Source organism: Salvia hispanica, chromosome 3 (genome assembly GCF_029641045.1).
Source record: "Salvia hispanica isolate PSC_SH4W2 chromosome 3, Shi_PSC_v1, whole genome shotgun sequence".
NCBI lineage: Eukaryota > Viridiplantae > Streptophyta > Magnoliopsida > Lamiales > Lamiaceae > Salvia > Salvia hispanica.
This window is the reverse complement of record NC_142694.1, coordinates 34,203,375-34,225,996: the sequence shown is the minus strand read 5'-3', so window position 1 is coordinate 34,225,996 and position 22,622 is coordinate 34,203,375. Positions and strand designations below refer to the sequence as shown.

General features: G+C 37.1%; 3 protein-coding genes across 5 annotated transcripts; all 3 read left to right on the top strand.

Moving 5' to 3' along the window:
* Positions 1–2,633: 2,633 nt before the first annotated feature.
* On the top strand, positions 2,634–5,847 carry LOC125214844 (uncharacterized). The gene is made up of 2 exons (XM_048116028.2): positions 2,634–2,799; positions 4,257–5,847. The coding sequence occupies exon 2, from the start codon at positions 4,270–4,272 to the stop codon at positions 5,575–5,577; it is 1,308 nt and encodes a 435-aa protein (XP_047971985.1). The 5' UTR covers positions 2,634–2,799; positions 4,257–4,269; the 3' UTR covers positions 5,578–5,847.
* A 134-nt stretch (positions 5,848–5,981) lies between these two features.
* LOC125214843 (uncharacterized) lies at positions 5,982–22,604 on the top strand. 3 transcript variants are annotated; one of them, XM_089067806.1, is made up of 5 exons: positions 14,127–14,297; positions 14,667–14,784; positions 14,953–15,130; positions 15,498–15,577; positions 17,482–22,604. In XM_089067806.1, exon 5 carries the CDS (start codon positions 17,495–17,497, stop codon positions 21,656–21,658), a length of 4,164 nt encoding a protein of 1,387 aa, XP_088923932.1. In that variant the 5' UTR covers positions 14,127–14,297; positions 14,667–14,784; positions 14,953–15,130; positions 15,498–15,577; positions 17,482–17,494; the 3' UTR covers positions 21,659–22,604. The 3 variants fall into 3 exon arrangements, with proteins under 3 accessions (XP_088923933.1, XP_088923932.1, XP_088923931.1); XM_089067807.1 differs by lacking the exons at positions 14,127–14,297; positions 14,667–14,784 and adding an exon at positions 5,982–6,549; XM_089067805.1 differs by lacking the exon at positions 14,667–14,784 and having other exon boundaries at positions 14,953–15,129.
* On the top strand, positions 10,948–12,503 carry LOC125214845 (uncharacterized). The gene is made up of 2 exons (XM_048116029.2): positions 10,948–11,142; positions 11,582–12,503. Exon 2 carries the CDS (start codon positions 11,595–11,597, stop codon positions 12,453–12,455), a length of 861 nt encoding a protein of 286 aa, XP_047971986.1. The 5' UTR covers positions 10,948–11,142; positions 11,582–11,594; the 3' UTR covers positions 12,456–12,503.
* Positions 22,605–22,622: the final 18 nt, after the last annotated feature.

Below are 22,622 nucleotides of genomic sequence, written 5' to 3'. Positions count from 1 at the left end.
CCACGTGACGCGTAACATGCAACATTGTAAACACAAACATGCAATATACATAGGCAAATTGCATTTTATATTATTGAGTTTTGCATTATAAACATAAATTGTCTACAATGCAAAATAACTATATATAAATGCAATTCGTCTATATAAATATAATGCAAATTAAACAGTCTATGTCTAAAATGCAAAACTTAATAATAAAAAATTCAATTTGCATGTGACTAACATGCAATCTGCGGAAATTTATATGCAACTTTCATAAATGTATATTGCATGTTTATGTTACAATACAACATGTTACGTGCCACATGGCAGTACGAGATTGGAAGTATTGTTAGTTATTTTTTTTATCACATCCCTATAGATATTTATAAACTTATCTTGAGAACATAAATATTTGGAAAGATCTGCGAAGTATAAAAATTGGTATACTTTGATCGGTAAATGTTCGTCGAAATTGAGTGTCTTGGATCAGATATCTAATCTGCATCACAATAGTATTTGTGCAATTCAAATTTAGGAGTATATTCACTTGTCTACGTACAACAAAATCTTCAGCTTGCTTCATTATATGTTTTCTTCCGATTCATCGTTTAGTTTCATATTCATTTGGTAAATTTTTTAAATTATTAAAACAACAATTGCAAGAAGCACGCAAAAGTGAAATTTTCATTGTAACTACTCTCTCAATCCCATTAAAAATGCACCGTTTTCTTTTCTTGGTTATCTCATTAAAAATGAAACATTTCCTAAAATGGAAACAACTCTATATTTACTTCTTAATCTCTCTTACTTTATTATCTCTTCATTAACTCATAAAAAAACACTACATAAAATCTCGTGAAGATTCTCAAATGTTGCATTTTAAGTGGGACGGAGGGAGTATTTTTCAGGCGTCAAATAGGTCAGGCCTCTTTTTTCTGCCTAAAGAATTATATTATTTTTTTCTTCAAATATCTCAAATTTTCTTTTTTCATTCGACATAATTATTCTACTTTATTATTTTTTAGCAAGTGAATTTCATATTCCATTCATAATTTATTACTCTTTCCCTCTTTAAAAAGTGAAAACTTTTGAAATAATATAAGTTTTGATGCATGATAGTTATTGCTAAAGTAAGAGAGATATAGAATGAAAAAGTGATTGAAAATTTTATTAATGGAGGATGAGTTCATTAGAGAAAAATATTATCTAAAATTCAAAGTACATAAAATTTATATTTAAGGAACAAACCAAAAAGAAAATACTTTCTATTTTCAAAGGACGAAAGTATGACTCGTATTACGCTCATTTATTTTTACCCACTTTTCTTTACAAGGTCAACTACCCAAACCGTATTATGCGACTTTTATACATTTGTTGACAATAATTAATTCACTTATATCTTCCACTTTATTTTTTTATCTCTTTGTATTTTATTTTCTCTTTCTCCTTTTTATTTTATCACTTTATTACTTTTCTAACTTTATCCTATTTATTACTACTACTTTACTATTTATAATTTAATTCACTGAACACTAGTATCTGAATTCTCGTGCCAAAATAGAAACATTTGGCTTAAACTGAGACGAAGGGTGTATTAATTATAATAATAATAATAATTATTATTATTATTATTATATTCCCTATTAATAATTTATCGATCAAAATTTAAATACAACTATATTTAAATTATGGATACTCTTTATGTTGTATATTATTTTTTACATACACGAAATAATGTTTCATTTTTTATTTTGGTACATTCAAGATTTAAAATTTCATTTATTTATTTTTTCTTTGACAAGTAGACCACACACCACTAAATCATTACTCGCGTTGCATTATCAAATTAATATAGGATATAAGTGGTATCCACTTTCTACTAATTTTTAATAACCAACTTCCCTTCGCATTTAAAGCCCACAAAAAGTCAAGGTGAGACTTAAAATTGTGAATGTAGAAAGTATAATAATACGTACAATACTAATATTTTTCTCAAATACTATCAATTTAACTAGAAAAAAAAAATCTTATTTTGCTATAACTCGTACTACTAATTAATTGAATTTAAATAATAAATAAAATTGAAATGCTGGCATTCTTTCTTAATATTTTCAAACATATCAAGAAAATATTATTCAATAGATTAATAATCCCATGCTGGAATTAGTTTGTATTTAAATTTACAGAAAATGAATCTTTCAAAATTAGTAGAACATTTGTAAATTCACTATTCTTTCTCTATATTCATGTAAAAAAAATGCAATCTCTGTTAAATTGATTAATTATTTAAATTTGAAAAATTACAAAATGACAAAAAATAACCAATTATGTATCCTCTCGTACATTAAGTCAATTGATTCGTCATGGTAGAGAAGAAAAATGACGCACTGACTCGCCCTTTGACATTAAGGGATAAGAGCTAATTGTTGGCGATAACTTTGTGAAGGGAATCTATGCGAGAAGGTTCTCGAACAGGGTTCCGACCGGTTGCATTTAAATGCAATTTTCCACAAATAAAATGAAGGTTAAAAAAGTAACTCTAGTTAAGCAAAATTGTGTAATAACCATGGTTAATTTATAACCACAGTGAACTAATTTTTTAGTATAAAAAGCGGTGAAAAACCCTTCAATAGTCACCACTCACCACTTTTAATTCCATTTACAGATAAATTTACATTCCGATTTCTATTTTCTCTCTGGAGGAGTTTTTGACCTCTCCTCTCCCCTCCCCTCCCCTTTTCAATTTGGTGCTCTTCAAGGAAAGTTCACAAAGCAGGAGCGTTCAACTCCAGCTGATTGAAGTTCTCATCTCTACTTGTAATACTTCTTTAATCTCATTGTTATGTTTTGATTTTCACACTGAGCTTGTCGTCTCTGGTGTTGAATTGTACTAATGTGTTAAATTGAGCGGAGTTGATGTGTGTATTCAATCACACAGATCCATTGCTTGCGCCTTCCTGTGCTGTCATTTTGTATTTTGTCGTGTTTTCTAGGGTTTTAAGCTGATTTTGAGCTGTTTTACTCGTTGCTTTAGACGATTTCTCCTTTTCTAGGTTTTTGCTATGATTAGGGATTTTTTGCTGAAGAATTTACTAATGTGGAGTAATATGCTTTATTGAGGTGTGTGGCGCAGTATTTTAATGTTCTTTGCATGTGCCTTTCACGTTGTATATAAGATTCGAATTGAATTTGGTGTGCTTGGAAAATTAAAATAAACAGCATTATCCGGAGTGGTTCCCATTCTTGTGTTCATGCAATGGTAGATGCAGAAGAAACAGTTTTTATAAAATGAATTAGTCAAGGATGAGAGAGAATAGAACCTTTTGGTTTCGCCGCTATAAGTTAGATTAGTGGCATCAAATATTTAGTCACGCGTAGTACCAATCTATATTTGTGCAAGATAAAAATTGACATAGATGCATTAGCTCCATGTAAATTTGAACTGGTGTATTGGCCGTTATAAATAGATTATTCGAACGCAAAATAGGTAGTCGCACGCAATATTAGCCGTTATCAACACGTGTTTAAAACAGTTTACTGTTTTTGCAGCTGAGTACTTGTTTATTACTAGTCAACTTCCGACACGTGATTGAAAGGAGATGGTGGTGAAATGGAATATATATGTCGGGTGTAATTAATTAAATTTGTGAATTCTAAACTTAAAAGAAAAATGCTCGTCAGTTCACACATCTAACTAATTATAAATGGGGGAAGCGTTGATTCCACATTGAATGTTTTGAAGTTGTGTATTGATTGATTCCGCATCAAATGTAGTGTAACAGACTGAATAGTATTGGCTTTAGTTGATTGAAAAATTGTTCAATCTCGAATGTTCTTAACTTGTTGGGGTTTATTTGAAATAACTACAGAATTAGGATTGATTGTGGTTTATACCTAGTATCGGTGGGTATAACATTGTGGCTTATACCTAGTAGCGGTGGGTGTAACTATCCTTTACTCATTGTCTGCAGGAGCACAATATGATATTTGGACGCTACTTGATTTGCTTGGGATATCACAGCTTGATATTTGCTGCTACTTTATTTATTTTTCTTAACCTTTCTTGAAGTCACACTGATCTAACTTAAAGAATTGAAATTTGGAGAACCTTAGGATTCACCTATCAGTTGTACTGAAGTACCATTAAGGATCTAATTTGTGCTTGTATGTCACTTTATTTTTCCTGGGTGATTAAACTGTGGATTCTACAATTAATATTACTCATATTTCAACTCAACTTAATTTCTCTTCTGTTTCCATGTTGGTTGCTTCAGCTGCTGACATGTTATGCTGAGTGATCTGGCTGACCCGGTTAATATTATAAATATGGATTGCAATAAAGATGAAGCAACCAGGGCAAAGTTAATTGCTGAGCGCAAGTTAGAGCAGAAGGATTATCTCGGTGCAAAGAAGTTAACGCTGAAAGCTCAAGCTTTATATCCAGAGCTTTATGGTATTAACCAGCTGCTGACAATCTTGGATGTGTATCTATCTTCAGAGAAGATACGTGGGGAAGTAGATTGGTATCGAGTGCTATGTGTGAACCCTTTAGATGATTACGATACCATAAAAAAGCAGTTCAGGAAGCTGGCACTCAAGCTGCACCCAGATAAAAATACTTCTGTTGGGGCAGATGGCGCATTTAAACTCATATCAGAAGCCTGGAATTTTCTATCTGATAAAGAAAAGAGATCGGCATATAACCAAAGGAGGGGACATGGGGGAGTCCAAAAGACTGTCCCAACACATACCGGTGGTCCATCAGCACCATGCGGGGCATGGAATTATGCTTATACTCAGCCAAGTCAGCAGAATGTTCCATCAGCATCACCCCGGCAAAGTAGAAAGAAAGTTCCTTCTGTACCATCCCAGCCAAGCCAACAGAAAGTTCCTGGACACACTGGTGGTCCATCAGCTGCAGCACATACTGCTGGTCCTTCTTGTACAACTTCAACCAGGAAGTCAAAGAATAAAACTGCGAAGAAGGCTGGGACTCAAAATCCGGCTCCCTACCATGTTAGACCTGATGCCTTTTGGACTGTCTGCCATGGATGCAATACTCATTTTGAGTATCTTAAGATGTATTGCAGCCATACTCTTCTTTGTCGCATTTGTGATAAGCCGTTTCTGGCTTTGGAGATAGCACCGCCTGTATTTTCCAAATCAGCCAAACCGGTTCCATGGGTTCGACGGGAGCATTCACACACAAGTTATCCTGGTCAAAATGCTTGTGATCCTAAAGGAAAAGCTGCAGCTGCTCAAAACCCAGAAGCAGGCCAAACCAGTCCCAGTTCTTTTGTGTATACAAACTGTCAGCAGGGACCCCTTCCTGAAACAGCTAATACTGCTGCTGAAAAACCAGACAATGTTGTTCAGCAGGCGCGTGATAGCTTGAAGAGACTACATACTGAATCACATGCCCCTGCTAATTTGGAAAAGTTCTTTAAAAAGGTAAAACTAGATGCTGGTGATAGTAATGGATACAGAGCAAACCTTAATATGGCTCAGGGATATTTTGGGGCTGAAACCCGAAAGCTGTTGGTCTCCAATACTCAAAAGGAGATTCTGAAGAAGCTAAGCGACTCCAATATGTAGATCAACTGAGGAAAATACTTGACTGGGATAATATAGGTAGAACAACAATATGCAAAGGACATGATGGTAATAGAAGTGACCTGTGTGTCCTTGCTGTTCATCTAATTTCTTTAACAAAACCCCCCTTTTGTTTGTTTAGTAATGAATGTGTTTTGCCATTATAGAAGATTCCTTTTTAAGTCCTTTATCTGACTATACTGTTGTTCTGGGGCACAAGCTTAGTATGATCTGTGATTTTATCAATTAGAGAAAAGCAAAAAAATTGTTTTATACTGATGGATTGTCTTTTAATAATCTAAGCACAGCTGGTAGTTTTGGGTTGTCATTCCTTCTTCAGTTATATGCCTACTGTTTTCAGCTGTAAGTACTTTTGATAAAGTATTTAACATATTCTAAGAAGGAAATTACCATTGATTTTGATTATGCTACTGGGCATCCCCAATGCACTATGGATCAGATTCCAAGTTTTGGAGGTATGATTCCTGTCAAATATTTTCAAGCACTTATATCCTCGCCAGCAACAATTTGGCTTTGGGAATTGTGATTTTTAATGTCATTTGCCAGATTTTTAAACAGTAAATTACACCTATGACTCTTTTAAGAGTACTAATTATAATTGTTGTGTTAGTAATTACACCCATTTAATGTTCTGTGCACCTCGATTTAACCTAATTAATGTAACTTTTTATATTCCTATAAGAAAGTAATTAGTGGATGACTATTGTGATAATTAGAATGATAAGTATTAATTAGATATTAATTGTATGGCCTCTTTTGGTGTGTACAATGAGGTAGACCATCTCAAGTAATATCTAAACATAGAAATTTTACTCCCATCCAACTCTTAAGAACTTAATCTGAACACCCTGATTCATGTGGCGCGCACTCTGGATTTTTACCGAATCTCCTTGGTGAGCTCCTAACAACATGGGCTTTGCCTACAATGGACTCTGGGATGTTCTACCTGATGAGGTAAACTTTTTTTTGGGATCATTATCACTTTTTTTGAATGTATCAACTGTTGCAAACTTTAGCTTTTCTGAGTCCCTTATATTTTGCTATAGTATTTTAGGACTAGAACTTGTCAACTATAGTAATATTGCTTATGGGACTATCTGTAATCTATTTTCAGATGCTGTTTTGGACAACAAAATCGTAAGAGCTGGTCACAAACTGACACAGTGCTTTTGCTTGTGGAAATGCTGACAAATTCGTCTGCATTGTTGATCAACCGTCGAATGTGAACCCCTAAGAAACCCAGAAAAGGCAGCAAAGCAGAAGACCCAAAGCCAAGTTAAAGATACAAAACAAAGTTAAGTTGATCAATTCTTGGTACTCAGATTTTAATAAGTAAATAGTCCCAGGCCAATGGAATTAGTTATTTTAATTTAAAGAAAAAGGAATCTTTCAGAATTAGTCATTCGATTGTAAATTCACTATTCTTTCCCTAAAGTTATGTAAAATGCAATTTCTGTTACCTAGATTAATTAATTATACTTATGTAATCTAAACGTAAACGAAAATGCTCTTGAGCTCACACGTCAAACTATTCCTTTTCTGGGTGCCCTAAAAGAGTATCGAATTTTGAAATGTCAAAATTTTCCCCAACTTTTAGTCTCTGTTCGGTAGTGTGGAATTACAATTGGAGCCTTCAGTTCCGAATCCAATGCTTGGAACCACAAAATATTTGGATTTGGAATTTAAATACAATTCCAATTCCTACCAATTCCAAAATTTGTATTCCATATCAAAAGTGGAAAATTGGAATTCCAAATAGTTATTGAATTGGGCACTTTCACACACCACACACACTGCACACACACTACACACACACTGCACATAAATTGCACACAAATTGCACACAAATTGCACACTTACATAATATCAATTCCTTCAAATTCAATTTTGTATACCATTTTTACGAGAGGGGAAATAAATAGGGGGGAAGCGTTGATTCCACATCGAATGTTTTGTACTTGTGTGAATAAATGAACTTGTTTTGAACTTTGTTTTGACTGGGTTGTTTAACATTTGATTCTACAATTAATATTACTCATGTTTCAGCTCAACTTAATTTCTCTTCTCTTTCCATGTTTGGTTGCTTCAGCTGCTGTCAGGTTATACTGAGTGCTCTTTCTGACCCTGTTAATATAATAAATATGGAGTCTAATAAAGATGAAGCAACCCGGGCAAAGTCAATTGCTGAGAGCATGATAGAGCAGATGGATTATCTCGGTGCAAAGAAGTTAGCGCTGAAAGCTCAAGCTTTATATCCAGAGCTTTCTGGTATTACACAGCTGCTGTCAACATTGGATGTGTATCTATCTGGGGAGAAGATAGATGGGGAAGTAGATTGGTATCGAGTGCTATGTGTGAACCCTTCAGATGATCACGAAACCATAAAATAGCAGTTCAAGAAGCTTGCACTAAAGCTGCACCCAGATAAAAATACTTCTATTGGGGCAGATGGCGCATTTAAACTCATTTCAGATGCCTGGAATTTGCTATCCGATGAAGGAAAGAGGGTGGCATATAACCAAAGGAGGGGATAGAAATCCTGTGAAAACCCTTCTATAGTCACAACCTTTTATTCCATTTATAGATAAATTTACATCTCAGTATTCTCTTTTCTCTTTGAAAAAGTTTTTGACTTCTCCCCCCCTTTTAGTTTGGTGCTCTTCAAGGAAAGTTCACAAGGCAGGAGCTTTCAACACTAGCTGATTGAAGTTCTCATCTTTACTGGTAATACTTGTTCTTTATTCTCATGTTTAAGTTTTGATTTTTATGTTGAACTTGTCATCTCTAGTGTTGAATTGTATTAATGTGTTAAATTGAGCAAGAGTTGATGTGTGAGTTCAATCTTACAGATCCACTGCTTGATCTTTTTTGTGCTGTCATTTAGTTTTTTGTTTTTTGCTTTCTAGGGGTTTTGAGCTGTTTTACTTGTTGCTTTAGATGATTTCTATTTTTCTAGGTCTGGGCCTCGATTAGGGATTTTTTGCTGAAGAATTTACTAGGTTTGGAGTAATGTGCTTTATTGACTTGTGCGCTGCTGTGTTTTAATGTTCTTTGCATCAAATTAAATTTGGTGTGCTTGGAAAATGAAAAATTCAGTTTCAACCGGAGTGGTTCACATTCTTGTGTTCATGCAATGGTAGATGCAGAAGAAACAGTGCTTATGAAATGAATTAGTCAAGGCTAAGAATTGAACTGTTTGATTTAGTCACTATAAGTTAGATTAGTGGCACATGAACTGAGTCGATCAAATATTTAGTCACGCATCGAATCAATGTGTATTTGTGCAAGATAAACATTTATATAGATGCATTAGTTCCACGTAAAATTTGAACTGTTGAATAAGCTGATATAATAGATAGTCGCGCGCATTAGTTGTTATCAACACGTGTTTAAAACAGTTTGCTGTTTTAGCAGCTGAATAAGTTTGTAACTAGTTAACTTCCGACACGTCTTTGAAAGGAGCTTGTGGTGAACTGGCATATTAATGTAGGGTGTAATTAATTAAATTCATGTATTCTAAACTTAAAAGAAAAATGCTCATCAGTTCACACATCGAACTGATTTCTTTTGAGGGTGCATTTAAACAATATCCAATTTTGAAATGACAAAACTTCCCCTACTTTCAGTCTCTTCTTGGGTAATGACTAGTCATAGTGTCAATATCAGTATGTCATGGTTACAGAAGTATGAAGGGATTAGCTCTGTATTGACTATAAATGCATTAGTTGCACATAAAATTTAAAACTGGTGAATTAGCCGTTATAACATAGATTATTCGCGGGCAAGTTAGGTAGTTGTGCACAGAATTGGCTGATATCAACACGTGTTTGAAACGGTTTGCTGTTTAGAATGGTTTGCTGAGTACTTGTTTGAAACTTGTCAACTTCCAAAACATGGTTGAAACGAGCTCTTGATGAGCTGGCATATAAATCCCGTGTGTAATTAATTATATTCATGTTATCTAAACTTGTACGGAAATGACCAGTTCACATATGAACTATTCCTTTTCTGGGTGCCCTAAAATAGTATCCAATTTTGAAATGACAAAAGCTGCTGACAAGCTTGGATGTGTGTATATCTGGGGAGAAGATACATGGGGAAGTAGATTGGTCATCGAGTGCTATGTGTGAACCCTTCAGATGATCATGAAACCATAAAAAAGCAGTTCAAGAAGCTTGCACTAAAGCTGCACCCACATAAAATACTTCTGTTGGGTCAGATGGTGCATTTAAACTCATTTCAGAAGCTTTGAATTAGCTATCCGATAAAGAAAAGAGGGTGGCATATAACCAAAGGAGGGGATAAAAATCCTGTGAAAACCCTTCTATAGTCACAACCTTTTATTCCATTTACAGATAAATTTAAATTTCAGTATTCTATTTACTCTTTAGGGAAGTTTTTGACTTCTCCCCCCTTTCAATTTGGTGCTCTCCAAAGAAAGTTCACTAAGCATGTGCTTTCAACTCCAGCTGATTGAAGTTCTCATCTTTACTGGTAATACTTCTTCTTTACTCTCATGTTTAAGTTTTGATTTATATGTTGAACTTGTCATCTCTAGTGTTGAATTGTACTAATGTGTTAAATTGAGCAAGAGTTGTGTGTGAGTTCAAAAAGTAGATAATTGTTATTCCAGATAGTTATAGAATTGGGCACTTTCACACACCACACACACACTGCACATAAATTGCACACATAATATCAATTCCTTCAAATTCAATTTTGTATATCATTTTTACGAGAGGGAGAATAAATATATGAGACATTGATTCCACATTGAATGTTTTGAACTTGTGCGAATGAATGGTTTCAGATCAAATGAACTTGTTTTGAACTTTGTTTTGACTGGGTTAACTTTTGATTCTACAATTAATATTACTCATGTTCAACTTTATTTTCTTCTCTTTCCATGTTGGTTGCTTCAGGTTATGCTGAGTGCTCTTTCTGACCCTGTTAATATAACAAATATGGAGTGCAATAAAGATGAAGTAACCCGGGCAAAGTTAATTGCTGAGAGCATGATAGAACAGATGGATTATCTCGGTGCAAAGAAGTTAGCGCTGAAAGCTCAAGCTTTATATCCAGAGCTTTCTGGTATTACACAGCTGCTGTCAACATTGGATGTGTATCTATCTGGGGAGAAGATAGATGGGGAAGTAGATTGGTATCGAGTGCTATGTGTGAACCCTTCAGATGATCACGAAACCATAAAAAAGCAGTTCAAGAAGCTTGCACTAAAGCTGCACCCAGATAAAAATACTTCTATTGGGGCAGATGGCGCATTTAAACTCATTTCAGAAGCCTGGAATTTGCTATCCGATGAAGGAAAGAGGGTGGCATATAACCAAAGGAGGGGATAGAAATCCTGTGAAAACCCTTCTATAGTCACAACCTTTTATTCCATTTATAGATAAATTTACATCTCAGTATTCTCTTTTCTCTTTGAAAAAGTTTTTGACTTCTCCCCCCCTTTCAATTTGGTGCTCTCCAAAGAAAGTTCACTAAGCAGGAGCTTTCAACTCCAGCTGATTGAAGTTCTCATATTTACTGGTAATACTTCTTCTTTACTCTCATGTTTAAGGTTTGATTTATATGTTGAACTTGTCATCTCTCGTCTTGAATTGTACTATTGTGTTAAATTGAGCAAGTGTTGATGTGTGAGTTCAAAAAGTAGAAAATTGTTATTCCAGATGGTTATAGAATTAGGCACTTTCACACACCACACACACACTGCACATAAATTGCACACATAATATCAATTCCTTCAAATTCAATTTTGTATATCATTTTTACGAGAGGGAGAATAAATAGAGGAGACGTTGATTCCACATTGAATGTTTTGAACTTGTGTGAATGATTGATTTCAGATAAATGAACTTGTTTTGAACTTTGTTTTACCTGGGTTGTTTAACTTTTAATTCTACAATTAATATTGCTCATGTTTCAACTCAACTTAATTTCTCTTCGCTTTCTATGTTGGTTGCTTCAGCTGCTGTCAGGTTATGATGAGTGCTCTTTCTGACCCTGTTAATATAACAAATATGGAGTGCAATAAAGATGAAGCAACCCGGGCAAAGTCAATTGCTGAGAGCATGATAGATCAGATGGATTATCTCGGTGCAAAGAAGTTAGCGCTGAAAGCTCAAGCTTTATATCCAGAGCTTTATGGTATTACACAGCTACTGACAACCTTGGATGTGTATCTATCTGGGGAGAAGATAGATGGGGAAGTAGATTGGTATCGAGTGCTATGTGTGAACCCTTCAGATGATCACGATACCATAAAAAAGCAGTTCAAGAAGCTTGCACTAAAGCTGCACCCAGATAAAAATACTTCTGTTGGGGCAGATGGCGCATTTAAACTCATTTCAGAAGCCTGGAATTTGTTATCCGATGAAGAAAAGAGGGTGGCATATAACCAAAGGAGGGGATATGGGCGAGTCCAAAAGACTGTCCTAACACAAACAGGTGGTCCATCAGCACCGTGCGGGGCATGGAATCATGCACATACTCGCGCAAGTCAACAGAATGTTCCGTCGGCATCACCCCGACAAAGTAAACGGAAAGCGCCATCTGTACCAAGTCAACAGAAAGTTCCATCTGCTTCACCCCGGAAAAGAAAAAAGAAAGTTCCATCTGTACCATCCCAGCCAAGTCAACAAAATGTTCCAGGACACACTGGTGGTCCATCAGCTGCTGCACATACTGCTGGTCGTTCTAATTCAAATTCTACCTGGAAGTCGCGGAGTGAAACTGCAAAGAAGGCCAGGACTCAAAATCCGGCTTCCTACCATGTTAGATCCGATACCTTTTGGACTGTCTGCCGTGGATGCAATAGGCATTTAGAGTATCTTAAGATGTAATGCAACCGTACTCTTCTTTGTCTCAATTGTAATAAGCTATTTATGGCTTAGGAGATAGCAATGCCGGTATTTTCCAAATCAGCCGAACCGGTTCCTTGGGTTCGACGAGAGATATCAAACACAAGTTTCCCTGTTCAAAATGCTTGTGATCCTAAAGGAAAAGCTGTAGCTGCTGAAAACACAAGAGCAGGCCAAACCACTCCCAGTTCTTTCGTGCATACGAACTGTCAGGGACCCCTTCCTGAAACAGCTAATACTGGTCAAAATGCTTGTCACCCTTAAGGAAAAGCTGTAGCTGCTGAAAACACAGGAGCAGGCCAAACCTGTTCCAGATCTTTTGTGTATACGAACTATCAGGGACGCCTTCCTGAAACTGCTAATACTTGTGAAAATGCTTGTGATACTAATGGAGATACTGCAGCTGCTCAGAACCCAGGAGTAGGCCAAACCGATCCCAGTTCTTTCGTGTATACATACTATCAGTAGGGACCCCTTCCTGAAACGTATTATACGGGTTATACCAGTCAAAATGGTTTTTATTTTAATGGAAATGCTGCAGCTGCTCAAAACCCATGAGCAGGCCAAACTGGTTCTAATTTTTTCGTGTGTACAAACTATTAGCAGGTACCCCCTTCCTGAAACAACTTATATTACTGCAGAGAAACCAGATACTGTTTTTCAGCTGGCGCATGGTAGCTTGAAGAGACCACATCCTGAATCACAAGCCTCTGCTAATTTGGATAAATTCTTTAAAAAGGTAAAACTAGATGCTGGTGATAGTATGGATACAGAGCAAACCACAATATGGCCCAGGGAGATTTCGGGGCTGAAACTGCTCATGAGAAGACTTTCCGCTACTAGCTGTCTGATACGAATATAGAATGGAAAGTATACAAACGAGTGCCTCCGGCATTGTTTGGAAGAAATCAACAGCAAGATATAGATGGTCATGATAAGGATTAAGGAAATAAATATCTAGAAGATTTTGTTTGAGTATATATCTCTTTTATTTGATTTTGTTTGAGTATCTCCCTTTTATTTAGAAAAGACGCTTTTGATTTAGGATAGAATATTTCTTTCCTTATCTCTTTCAGTCAGGAAAGAATACCGTGGCCTCCTACAGAGGAGTTAATTGAGATTAAGTTAGTTTTCTTTCAGTTATTTAGTCAAACAGTTAGTAGAGTTTTTTTTCCATTCATTATTTTATTCAGTTCCTTTTATTATATAATTGGTGTGTGATTATCTGTGTGAGTCGATAGTTGTTGATATTACTCTTCTGCATCACTTTCCTATTGGTTGCTCTAACATTGTCTGCCTAGCAGTATCAGAGATAGAACCCGAAATTTGTTGGTGCTTAATACTCAAAAGGAGATTTGAAGAAGCTAAGCGACTGATGGTAATAGAAATTAGTTATGTTATTAGTAGTGGGATGTCCTGACCTGTGTATCCTTGCTGTTCATCTATTTTCTTTAAAAAAAACCCCTTTTGTTTGTTTAGTAATGAATGTGTTTCGCCATTATAGAAAATTCCTTTTTAAGTTGTGTACCTGACTATACTGTTTTTCCGAGGCACAAGCTCCGTACAATCTGTGATTTTATCACTAAGATTAATGCAAAAAAATTATTTTATACTGCTGGATTGTCTTTTAATCTAAGCAAAGTCCATAGTTTCGGGTTTTCATTCCTTCCCTTCAGTTATATGCCTAATGTTTTCACCTGTAAGTACTTAGATAAAGTATTTAGCATATCCTAACAAGGAAATTACCACTGATTTGATTATGCTACTGGGCACCCCCAATGCACACTGGATCAGATTCCAAGTTTTGGAGGTATGGATCTTCAGGTAATTATTATCCTCGTCAGCAACAATTTGTCTTTGAGATTTGCTATTTAATGTCATTTTCCAAATTTACAAACAGTAAAATACACCTATAACTCTAATAAGGATACTAATTATAATAGTTGTGTTAGTAATTACACTCATTTAATGTTATTTGCACCTCTAATTAATGTAACTTTTGATGTTCTTATATGAAAGTAATTAGTGGAAAACTTTTGTAATAATTATAATACTATTAATTAGAATGATATTAATTGTATATCCTCTTTTGGTGTGTACAATGAGGCAGACCATCTCAAGTAATTAATAGTCTGTAATATCTAAGTCTAAAATTTTACTGTCATCCAACTCTTGAGAACTTAATCTGTACAGTCATTAGTGCATGCTGATTCGTGCGGCTCATGCTCCGTATTTTTACCGAATCGCCTTGGTGCGCTCCCAACAACACGGGCTTTGCCTAAAATGGACTCTGGGATGTTCCACCTGATGAGTTAAACACTTAAACCTTTTTGTGGATCATTATCACTTTTTTTGCATGTATCAACTGTTGCAATCTTTAGCTTTTCTGAGACCCTTATATTTTCCTATATGATTTTGGGACTAGAACTTGTCAATTATAGTGATGTTGCTAATGGGGCTATTTATAATCTATTTTCAGATGCTTTTTGGACAACAAAATCGTAAGAGCTGGTCACAAACTGACAGTGGTTTTGCTTATGGAAATGCTGAAAAAATCGTCTGCATTGTTGATCAGCCGTTGAATCCAAACCCCTAAGAAACCTGGAAAAAGCAGCAAAGCAGAAGACCCAAAGACAAGTTAAAGATACAAAACAAAGTTAAGTTGGTCAGTTTTTGGTAGTCAGATTCTAATAAATTTATAGTTCCAGGCCAATGGAATTAGTTATTTTAATTCAAAGAAAAGGAATCTTTCAGAATTAGTGGAAAGATTGTAAATTCACTATTCTTTCTGTTACATAGATTAACCATTTTATTTTGAAAATTTACAAAATGACAAAAATAACCAATTACATGTTCTTGCATTTAAATGCAATTTTCCAAAAATAAAATGAGAGTTAAAAAAGTAACTCTGGTTAAGATAAATTGTGTAATAACCATGGTTAATTTATAACTCTAGTGAAGTATTTTTGTAGTATAAAAATCCTGTGAAAACCTCTGAATATTCACAACCTTTTCCATTTACAGATTCAGTTTGGTGCTCTTCAAGGAAAGGTCACAAAGCAGGAGCTTTCAACTCTATCTGATTGAAGTTCTCATCTTTACTGGTAATACTTGTTCTTTATTCTCATGTTTAAGTTTTGATTTTTATGTTGAACTTGTCATCTCGTGTTGAATTGTACTAATGTGTTAAATTGAGCAAGAGTTGATGTGTGAGTTCAATCTTACAGATCCACTGCTTGATCTTTTTTGTGCTGTCATTTTGTTTTTTGTTTTTGCTTTCTAGGGTTTTTGAGCTGTTTTACTTGTTGCTTTAGATGATTTCTGTTTTTCTAGGTCTGGGCTGCGATTAGGGATTTTTTGCTGAAGAATTTACTAGGTTTGGAGTAATGTGCTTTATTGACTTATGCGCTGCTGTGTTTTAATGTTCTTTGCATGTGCCTTCCATATTGGATTGATGCTACAAGAGTTCAAATTAAATTTGGTGTGCTTGGAAAATGAAAAATTCAGTTTCAACCGGATTGGTTCACATTCTTGTGTTCATGAATGGTAGATGCAGAAGAAACAGTTCTTATGAAATGAATTAGTCAAGGCTAAGAATTGAACTGTTTGATTTAGTCACTATAAGTTAGATTAGTGGCACATGAACTGAGTCGATCAAATATTTAGTCACGCATCAAATCAATGTGTATTTGTGCAAGATAAACATTTATATAGATGCATTAGTTCCACGTAAAATTTGAACTGTTGAATAAGCTGTTATAATAGATTATTTGAGCGCAAATTAGGTAGTCGCGCGCATTAGTTGTTATCAACACGTGTTTAAAACAGTTTGCTGTTTTAGCAGCTGAATAAGTTTGTAACTAGTTAACTTCCGACACGTCTTTGAAAGGAGCTTGTGGTGAACTGGCATATTAATGTAGGGTGTAATTAATTAAATTCATGTATTCTAAACTTAAAAGAAAAATGCTCATCAGTTCACACATCGAACTGATTTCTTTTGAGGGTGCATTTAAACAATATCCAATTTTGAAATGACAAAACTTCCCCTACTTTCAGTCTCTTCTTGGGTAATGACTAGTCATAGTGTCATTATCAGTATGTCATGGTTACAGAAGTATGAAAGAAACTAGGTCTGTATTGACTATAAATGCATTAGTTGCACATAAAATTTAAAACTGGTGAATTAGCCGTTATAACGTAGATCATTCACGCACAAGTTAGGTAGTTGCGCGCAGAATTAGCTGATATCAACACGTGTTTGAAATGGTTTGCTGTTTTGCCACTTTGCTGTTTAAAATGGTTTGCTGAGTACTTGTTTGAAACTTGTCAACTTCCGACACGTGGTTGAAACGAGCTCTTGATGAGCTGGCATATAAATCCCGTGTGTAATTAATTATATTTATGTTAGCTAAACGTATACGAAAATGCTCACCAGTTCACATATGAACTATTCCTTTTCTGGGTGCCCTAAAATAGTATCCAATTCTGAAATGACAAAACTTCCACAACATTTAGGATCTGTTACGTATCGTGGAATCGGAATTGGAGCCCCTTAAAACCCAATTCCAGCGCTTGGGACCACAAAATATTTGGATTTGGAATTTAAATACAATTCCAATTCCTTCCAGTTCCACAATTTGTATTTACTATCAAAAGTAGAAAATTGTTGTTCCAAATAGTTATAGAATTGGGCACTTTCACACACCACACACACACACTACACACACTACACACACACACTACACACACACTGTACATAAATTGCACACATAATATCAATTCCTTTAAATTCAATTTTGTATATCATTTTTACAAGAGGGAGAATAAATAGAGGAGACATTGATTCCACATTGAATGTTTTGAACTTCTGTGAATGATTGATTTCAGATCAAATGCTTGTTTTGAACTTTGTTTTACCTGGGTTGTTTAACTTTTAATTCTACAATTAATATTGCTCATGTTTCAACTCAACTTAATTTCTCTTCGCTTTCTATGTTGGTTGCTTCAGCTGCTGTCAGGTTATGCTGAGTGCTCTTTCTGACCCTGTTAATATAACAAATATGGAGTGCAATAAAGATGAAGCAACCCGGGCAAAGTCAATTGCTGAGAGCATGATAGATCAGATGGATTATCTCGGTGCAAAGAAGTTAGCGCTGAAAGCTCAAGCTTTATATCCAGAGCTTTATGGTATTACACAGCTACTGACAACCTTGGATGTGTATCTATCTGGGGAGAAGATAGATGGGGAAGTAGATTGGTATCGAGTGCTATGTGTGAACCCTTCAGATGATCACGATACCATAAAAAAGCAGTTCAAGAAGCTTGCACTAAAGCTGCACCCAGATAAAAATACTTCTGTTGGGGCAGATGGCGCATTTAAACTCATTTCAGAAGCCTGGAATTTGTTATCCGATGAAGAAAAGAGGGTGGCATATAACCAAAGGAGGGGATATGGGCGAGTCCAAAAGACTGTCCTAACACAAACAGGTGGTCCATCAGCACCGTGCGGGGCATGGAATCATGCACATACTCGCGCAAGTCAACAGAATGTTCCGTCGGCATCACCCCGACAAAGTAAACGGAAAGCGCCATCTGTACCAAGTCAACAGAAAGTTCCATCTGCTTCACCCCGGAAAAGAAAAAAGAAAGTTCCATCTGTACCATCCCAGCCAAGTCAACAAAATGTTCCAGGACACACTGGTGGTCCATCAGCTTCTGCACATACTGCTGTTCCTTCTAGTTTAAATTCTACCTGGAAGTCGCGGAGTAAAACTGCAAAGAAGGCCAGGACTCAAAATCCGGCTTCCTACCATGTTAGATCCGATACCTTTTGGACTGTCTGCCGTGGATGCAATAGGCATTTTGAGTATCTTAAGATGTATTGCAACCGCACTCTTCTTTGTCTCAATTGCAATAAGCCATTTATGGCTTTGGAAATAGCAACACCGGTATTTTCCAAATCAGCCAAACCAGTTCCTTGGGTTCGACGAGAGATATCAAATACAAGTTTCCCTGTTCAAAATGCTTGTGATCCTAAAGGAATAGCTGTAGCTGAAAACACAGGAGCAGGCCAAACCGCTCCCAGTTCTTTCGTGCACACGAACTGTCAGGGACCCCTTCCTGAAACAGCTAATACTGGCCAAAATGCTTGTCACCCTAAAGGAAAAGCTGAAGCTGCTGAAAACACAGGAGCAGGCCAAACCGCTCCCAGTTCTTTCGTGCATACGAACTGTCAGGGACCCCTTCCTGAAACAGCTAATACTGGTCAAAAGGCTTGTCACCCTAAAGGAAAAGCTATAGCTGCTGAAAACACAGGAACAGGCCAAACCGCTCCCAGTTCTTTCGTGCATACGAACTATCAGGGACCCCTTCCTGAAACAGCTAATACGGGTCCAAATGCTTGTGATCCTAAAGGAAAAGCTGTAGGTTCTGAAAACACCGGAGCAGGCCAAACCTGTTTCAGTTCTTTTGTGTATACGAACTATCAGGGACGTCTTCCTGAAACTGCTAATACTTGTGAAAATGATTGTGATACTAATGGAGATACTGCAGATGCTCAAAACCCAGGAATAGGCCAAACCGATTCCAGTTCTTTCGTGGATACGAACTATCAGCAGAGTCCCTTTCCTGAAACGGCTTACACTGGTCAAAATGCTTTTGATCCTACCGGAAATGCTGCAGCTGCTCAAAACCCAGGAGCAGGCCAAACTGGTCTGAGTTCTTTCGTCTGTACAAAGTATCAACAGGGACTCCTTCCTGATACGGCTTATGCTGATCAAAATGCTTTTGATCCTAATGGCAATGCTGCAGCTGCTCAACACTCAGAATCAGGCCAAACAGGTCCCAGTTCATTCATCTATACGAACTATCAGCAAGGACCCCTTTCTGAAACGGCTTATGCTGATCAAAATGCTTTCGATCCTAATGGCAATGCTGCAGCTGTGCAAAACCCAGGAGCAGGACAAAGCGGTCCCAGTTCTTTCATGTATACATACAATCAGGAGGGACTCCTTCCTGAAATGGATTACACGGCTTATTCTGGTCAAAATGGTTTTGATTTTAATGGAAATGCTGCAGCTGCTCAAAACCCAGGATCAGGCCAAACTGGTCCAAGTTCTTTTGTGCATACGAACTATCAGCGGAGACCCCTTCCTCAAACAGCTAATACTGGTCAAAATGCTTGTGATCCTAAAGGAAAAGCTGTAGCTGCTGAAAACACAGGAGCAGGCCAAACCTGTTCCAGTTCTTTTGTGTATACAAACTATCAGGGACGTCTTCCTGAAACTGCTTATACTTTTCAAAATGGTTTTGATTTTAATAGAGATACTGCAGCTGCTCAAAACCCAGGAGTAGGCCAAGGCGATTCCAGTTCTTTGGTGTATACAAAATATCAGCAGGGTCCCTTTCCTGAAACGGCATATACTGGTCAAAATGCTTTTGATCCTAACGGAGATGCTGCAGCTGCTCAAAACCTAGGAACTGGCCAAACCGGTCTGAGTTCTTTCGTGTATACAAACTATCAACAGGGACCCCCTCCTGAAACGGCTTATGCTGGTCAAAATGCTTTTGATCATAATGGAAATGCTGCATCTGCTCAAAACCCAGGATCAGGCCAAGCCAGTCCTAATTCTTTCATGTATACATACTATCAGCAGGGACCCCTTCCTGAAATGGATTATACGGCTTATGCTGGTCAAAATGGTTTTGATTTTAATGGAAATGCTGCAGCTGCTCAAAACCCAGGAGCAGGCCAAACCGGTTCCAGTTTTTTTGAGTATGCAAACTTTCAGCAGGGACCCATTTCTGAAATGGTTTATACTGGTCAAAATGCTTTTGATCCTAATGGAAATGTTGCAGCTGCTCAAAACCTTGGATCAGGCCAAACTGGTCCCAGTTCTTTCGTCCATACCTACTATCAGCAGGGATCCCTTCCTGAAATGGTTTATACTGGTCAAAATGATTTTGATCCTTATGGAAATAATGCAGCTGCTCAAAATCCAGGAGCAGGCCAAACCGGTCCCGGTTCTTTCATAAATACAAACTATCAGCTGGGACCCCTTCCTGAAATGGCTTATGTCGGTCAAAATGCTTTTGATCCCTATGGAAATGCTGCAGCTGCTCAAAACCTAGGAGCAGGCCGAATCGGCAGTCCCAGTACTTTCATGTGTTCAAACTATCAGCAGGGGCCCCTTCTGGAAACGGATTATACTGGTCAAAATGCTTTTGATCCTTATGGAAATAATGCAGCTGCTCAAAATCCAGGAGCAGGCCAAACCGGTCCCGGTTCTTTCATAAATACAAACTATCAGCTGGGACCCCTTCCTGAAATGGCTTATATCGGTCAAAATGCTTTTGATCCCTATGGAAATGCTGCAGCTGCTCAAAACCCAGGAGCAGGCCGAATCGGCAGTCCCAGTTCTTTCATGTATACAAACTATCAGCAGGGACCCCTTCTGGAAACTGATTATACTGGTCGAAATGCTTTTGATCCTTATGGAAATAATGCAGCTGCTCAAAATCCAGGAGCAGGCCAAACCGGTCCCGGTTCTTTCATAAATACAAATTATCAGCTGGGACCCCTTCCTGAAATGGCTTATGTCGGTCAAAATGCTTTTGATCCCTATGGAAATGCTGCAGCTGCTCAAAACCTAGGAGCAGGCCGAATCGGCAGTCCCAGTACTTTCATGTGTTCAAACTATCAGCAGGGGCCCCTTCTGGAAACGGATTATACTGGTCAAAATGCTTTTGATCCTTATGGAAATAATGCAGCTGCTCAAAATCCAGGAGCAGGCCAAACCGGTCCCGGTTCTTTCATAAATACAAACTATCAGCTGGGACTCCTTCCTGAAATGGCTTATGTCGGTCAAAATGCTTTTGATCCCTATGGAAATGCTGCAGCTGCTCAAAACCTAGGAGCAGGCCGAATCGGCAGTCCCAGTTCTTTCATGTATACAAACTATCAGCAGGGACCCCTTCTGGAAACGGATTATACTGGTCGAAATGCTTTTGATCCTTATGGAAATAATGCAGCTGCTCAAAATCCAGGAGCAGGCCAAACCGGTCCCGGTTCTTTCATAAATACAAACTATCAGCTAGGATCCATTCCTGAAATGGCTTATATCGGTCAAAATGCTTTTGATCCCTATGGAAATGCTGCAGCTGCTCAGAACCCAGGAGCAGGCTGAATAGGCAGTCACAGTTCTTTCATGCATACAAACTATCAGCAGGGACCCCTTCCTGAAACTGCTTATAGTGGTCAAAATGCTTTTGATCCTAATGGAAACGATGCAGCTGCTCAAAATCCAGGAGCAGGCCAAACCGGCGTTCCCAGTTCTTTCCTGTACACAAAGTATCAGCAGGGACCGCTTCCTGAAACGACTTATACTGGTCAAAAATTCTTTTGATCCTACTGGAAATGATGCAGCTGCTCAAAACCCAGGAGCAGGCCAAACTGTCCCAATTCTTTCGTGTATACAAATAATCAGCAGGTAACCCCTTCCTGAAACAGCTTATACTACTGCAGAAAAACCAGACAATGCTGTTCAGCTGGCGCATGGTAGCTTGAAGACACCACATACTGAATCACATGCCTCTGCTAATTTGGATAAATTCTTTAAAAAGGTAAAACTTGTTGATGGTGATAGTAATAGATACAGAGCAAACACCCATGGCCCAGGGAGATTTTGGGGCTGCAACTACTCATGGAATGTTTTTCCGCCACTAGCTGTCTAATACGAATACAGAATGGAAAGTATACAAACGAGGGCCTCGGGCTGTGTTCTGAAGAAATCAACAGCAAGATATAGATGGGCATGATAAGGATTAAGGGAATAAATATTTAGAAGATTTTGTTTGAGTATATATCTCTTTATTTGATTTTTTGAGTATCTCTTTTAGATTTAGGATAGGACATCTCTTTCCTTATCTCTTATCTGTTCACATCTATAATAGATGAACCTCTTGTTGAGAGGGCATCTGGTAGAAGATCACGGGTATTAATCAGTAAAGATACTGTGGCCTCCTGCGGAGGATTTAATTGAGATTACATTAGTATTTTCTTTCAGTTATTTAGTCGAACAGTTGGTAGAGTTGTTTTTTTCCATTCAATATTTTATTAAGTTCCTTTCCTTATGATTGCTTTCCGTCCTT

Coding starts and splice junctions, on each gene's coding strand:
- LOC125214845 (XM_048116029.2), top strand. CDS start 11,595: ATGATGAGTGCTCTTTCTGACCCTGTTAATATAACAAATATGGAGTGC.
- LOC125214843 (XM_089067807.1), top strand. CDS start 17,495: ATGCTGAGTGCTCTTTCTGACCCTGTTAATATAACAAATATGGAGTGC.
- LOC125214844 (XM_048116028.2), top strand. CDS start 4,270: ATGCTGAGTGATCTGGCTGACCCGGTTAATATTATAAATATGGATTGC.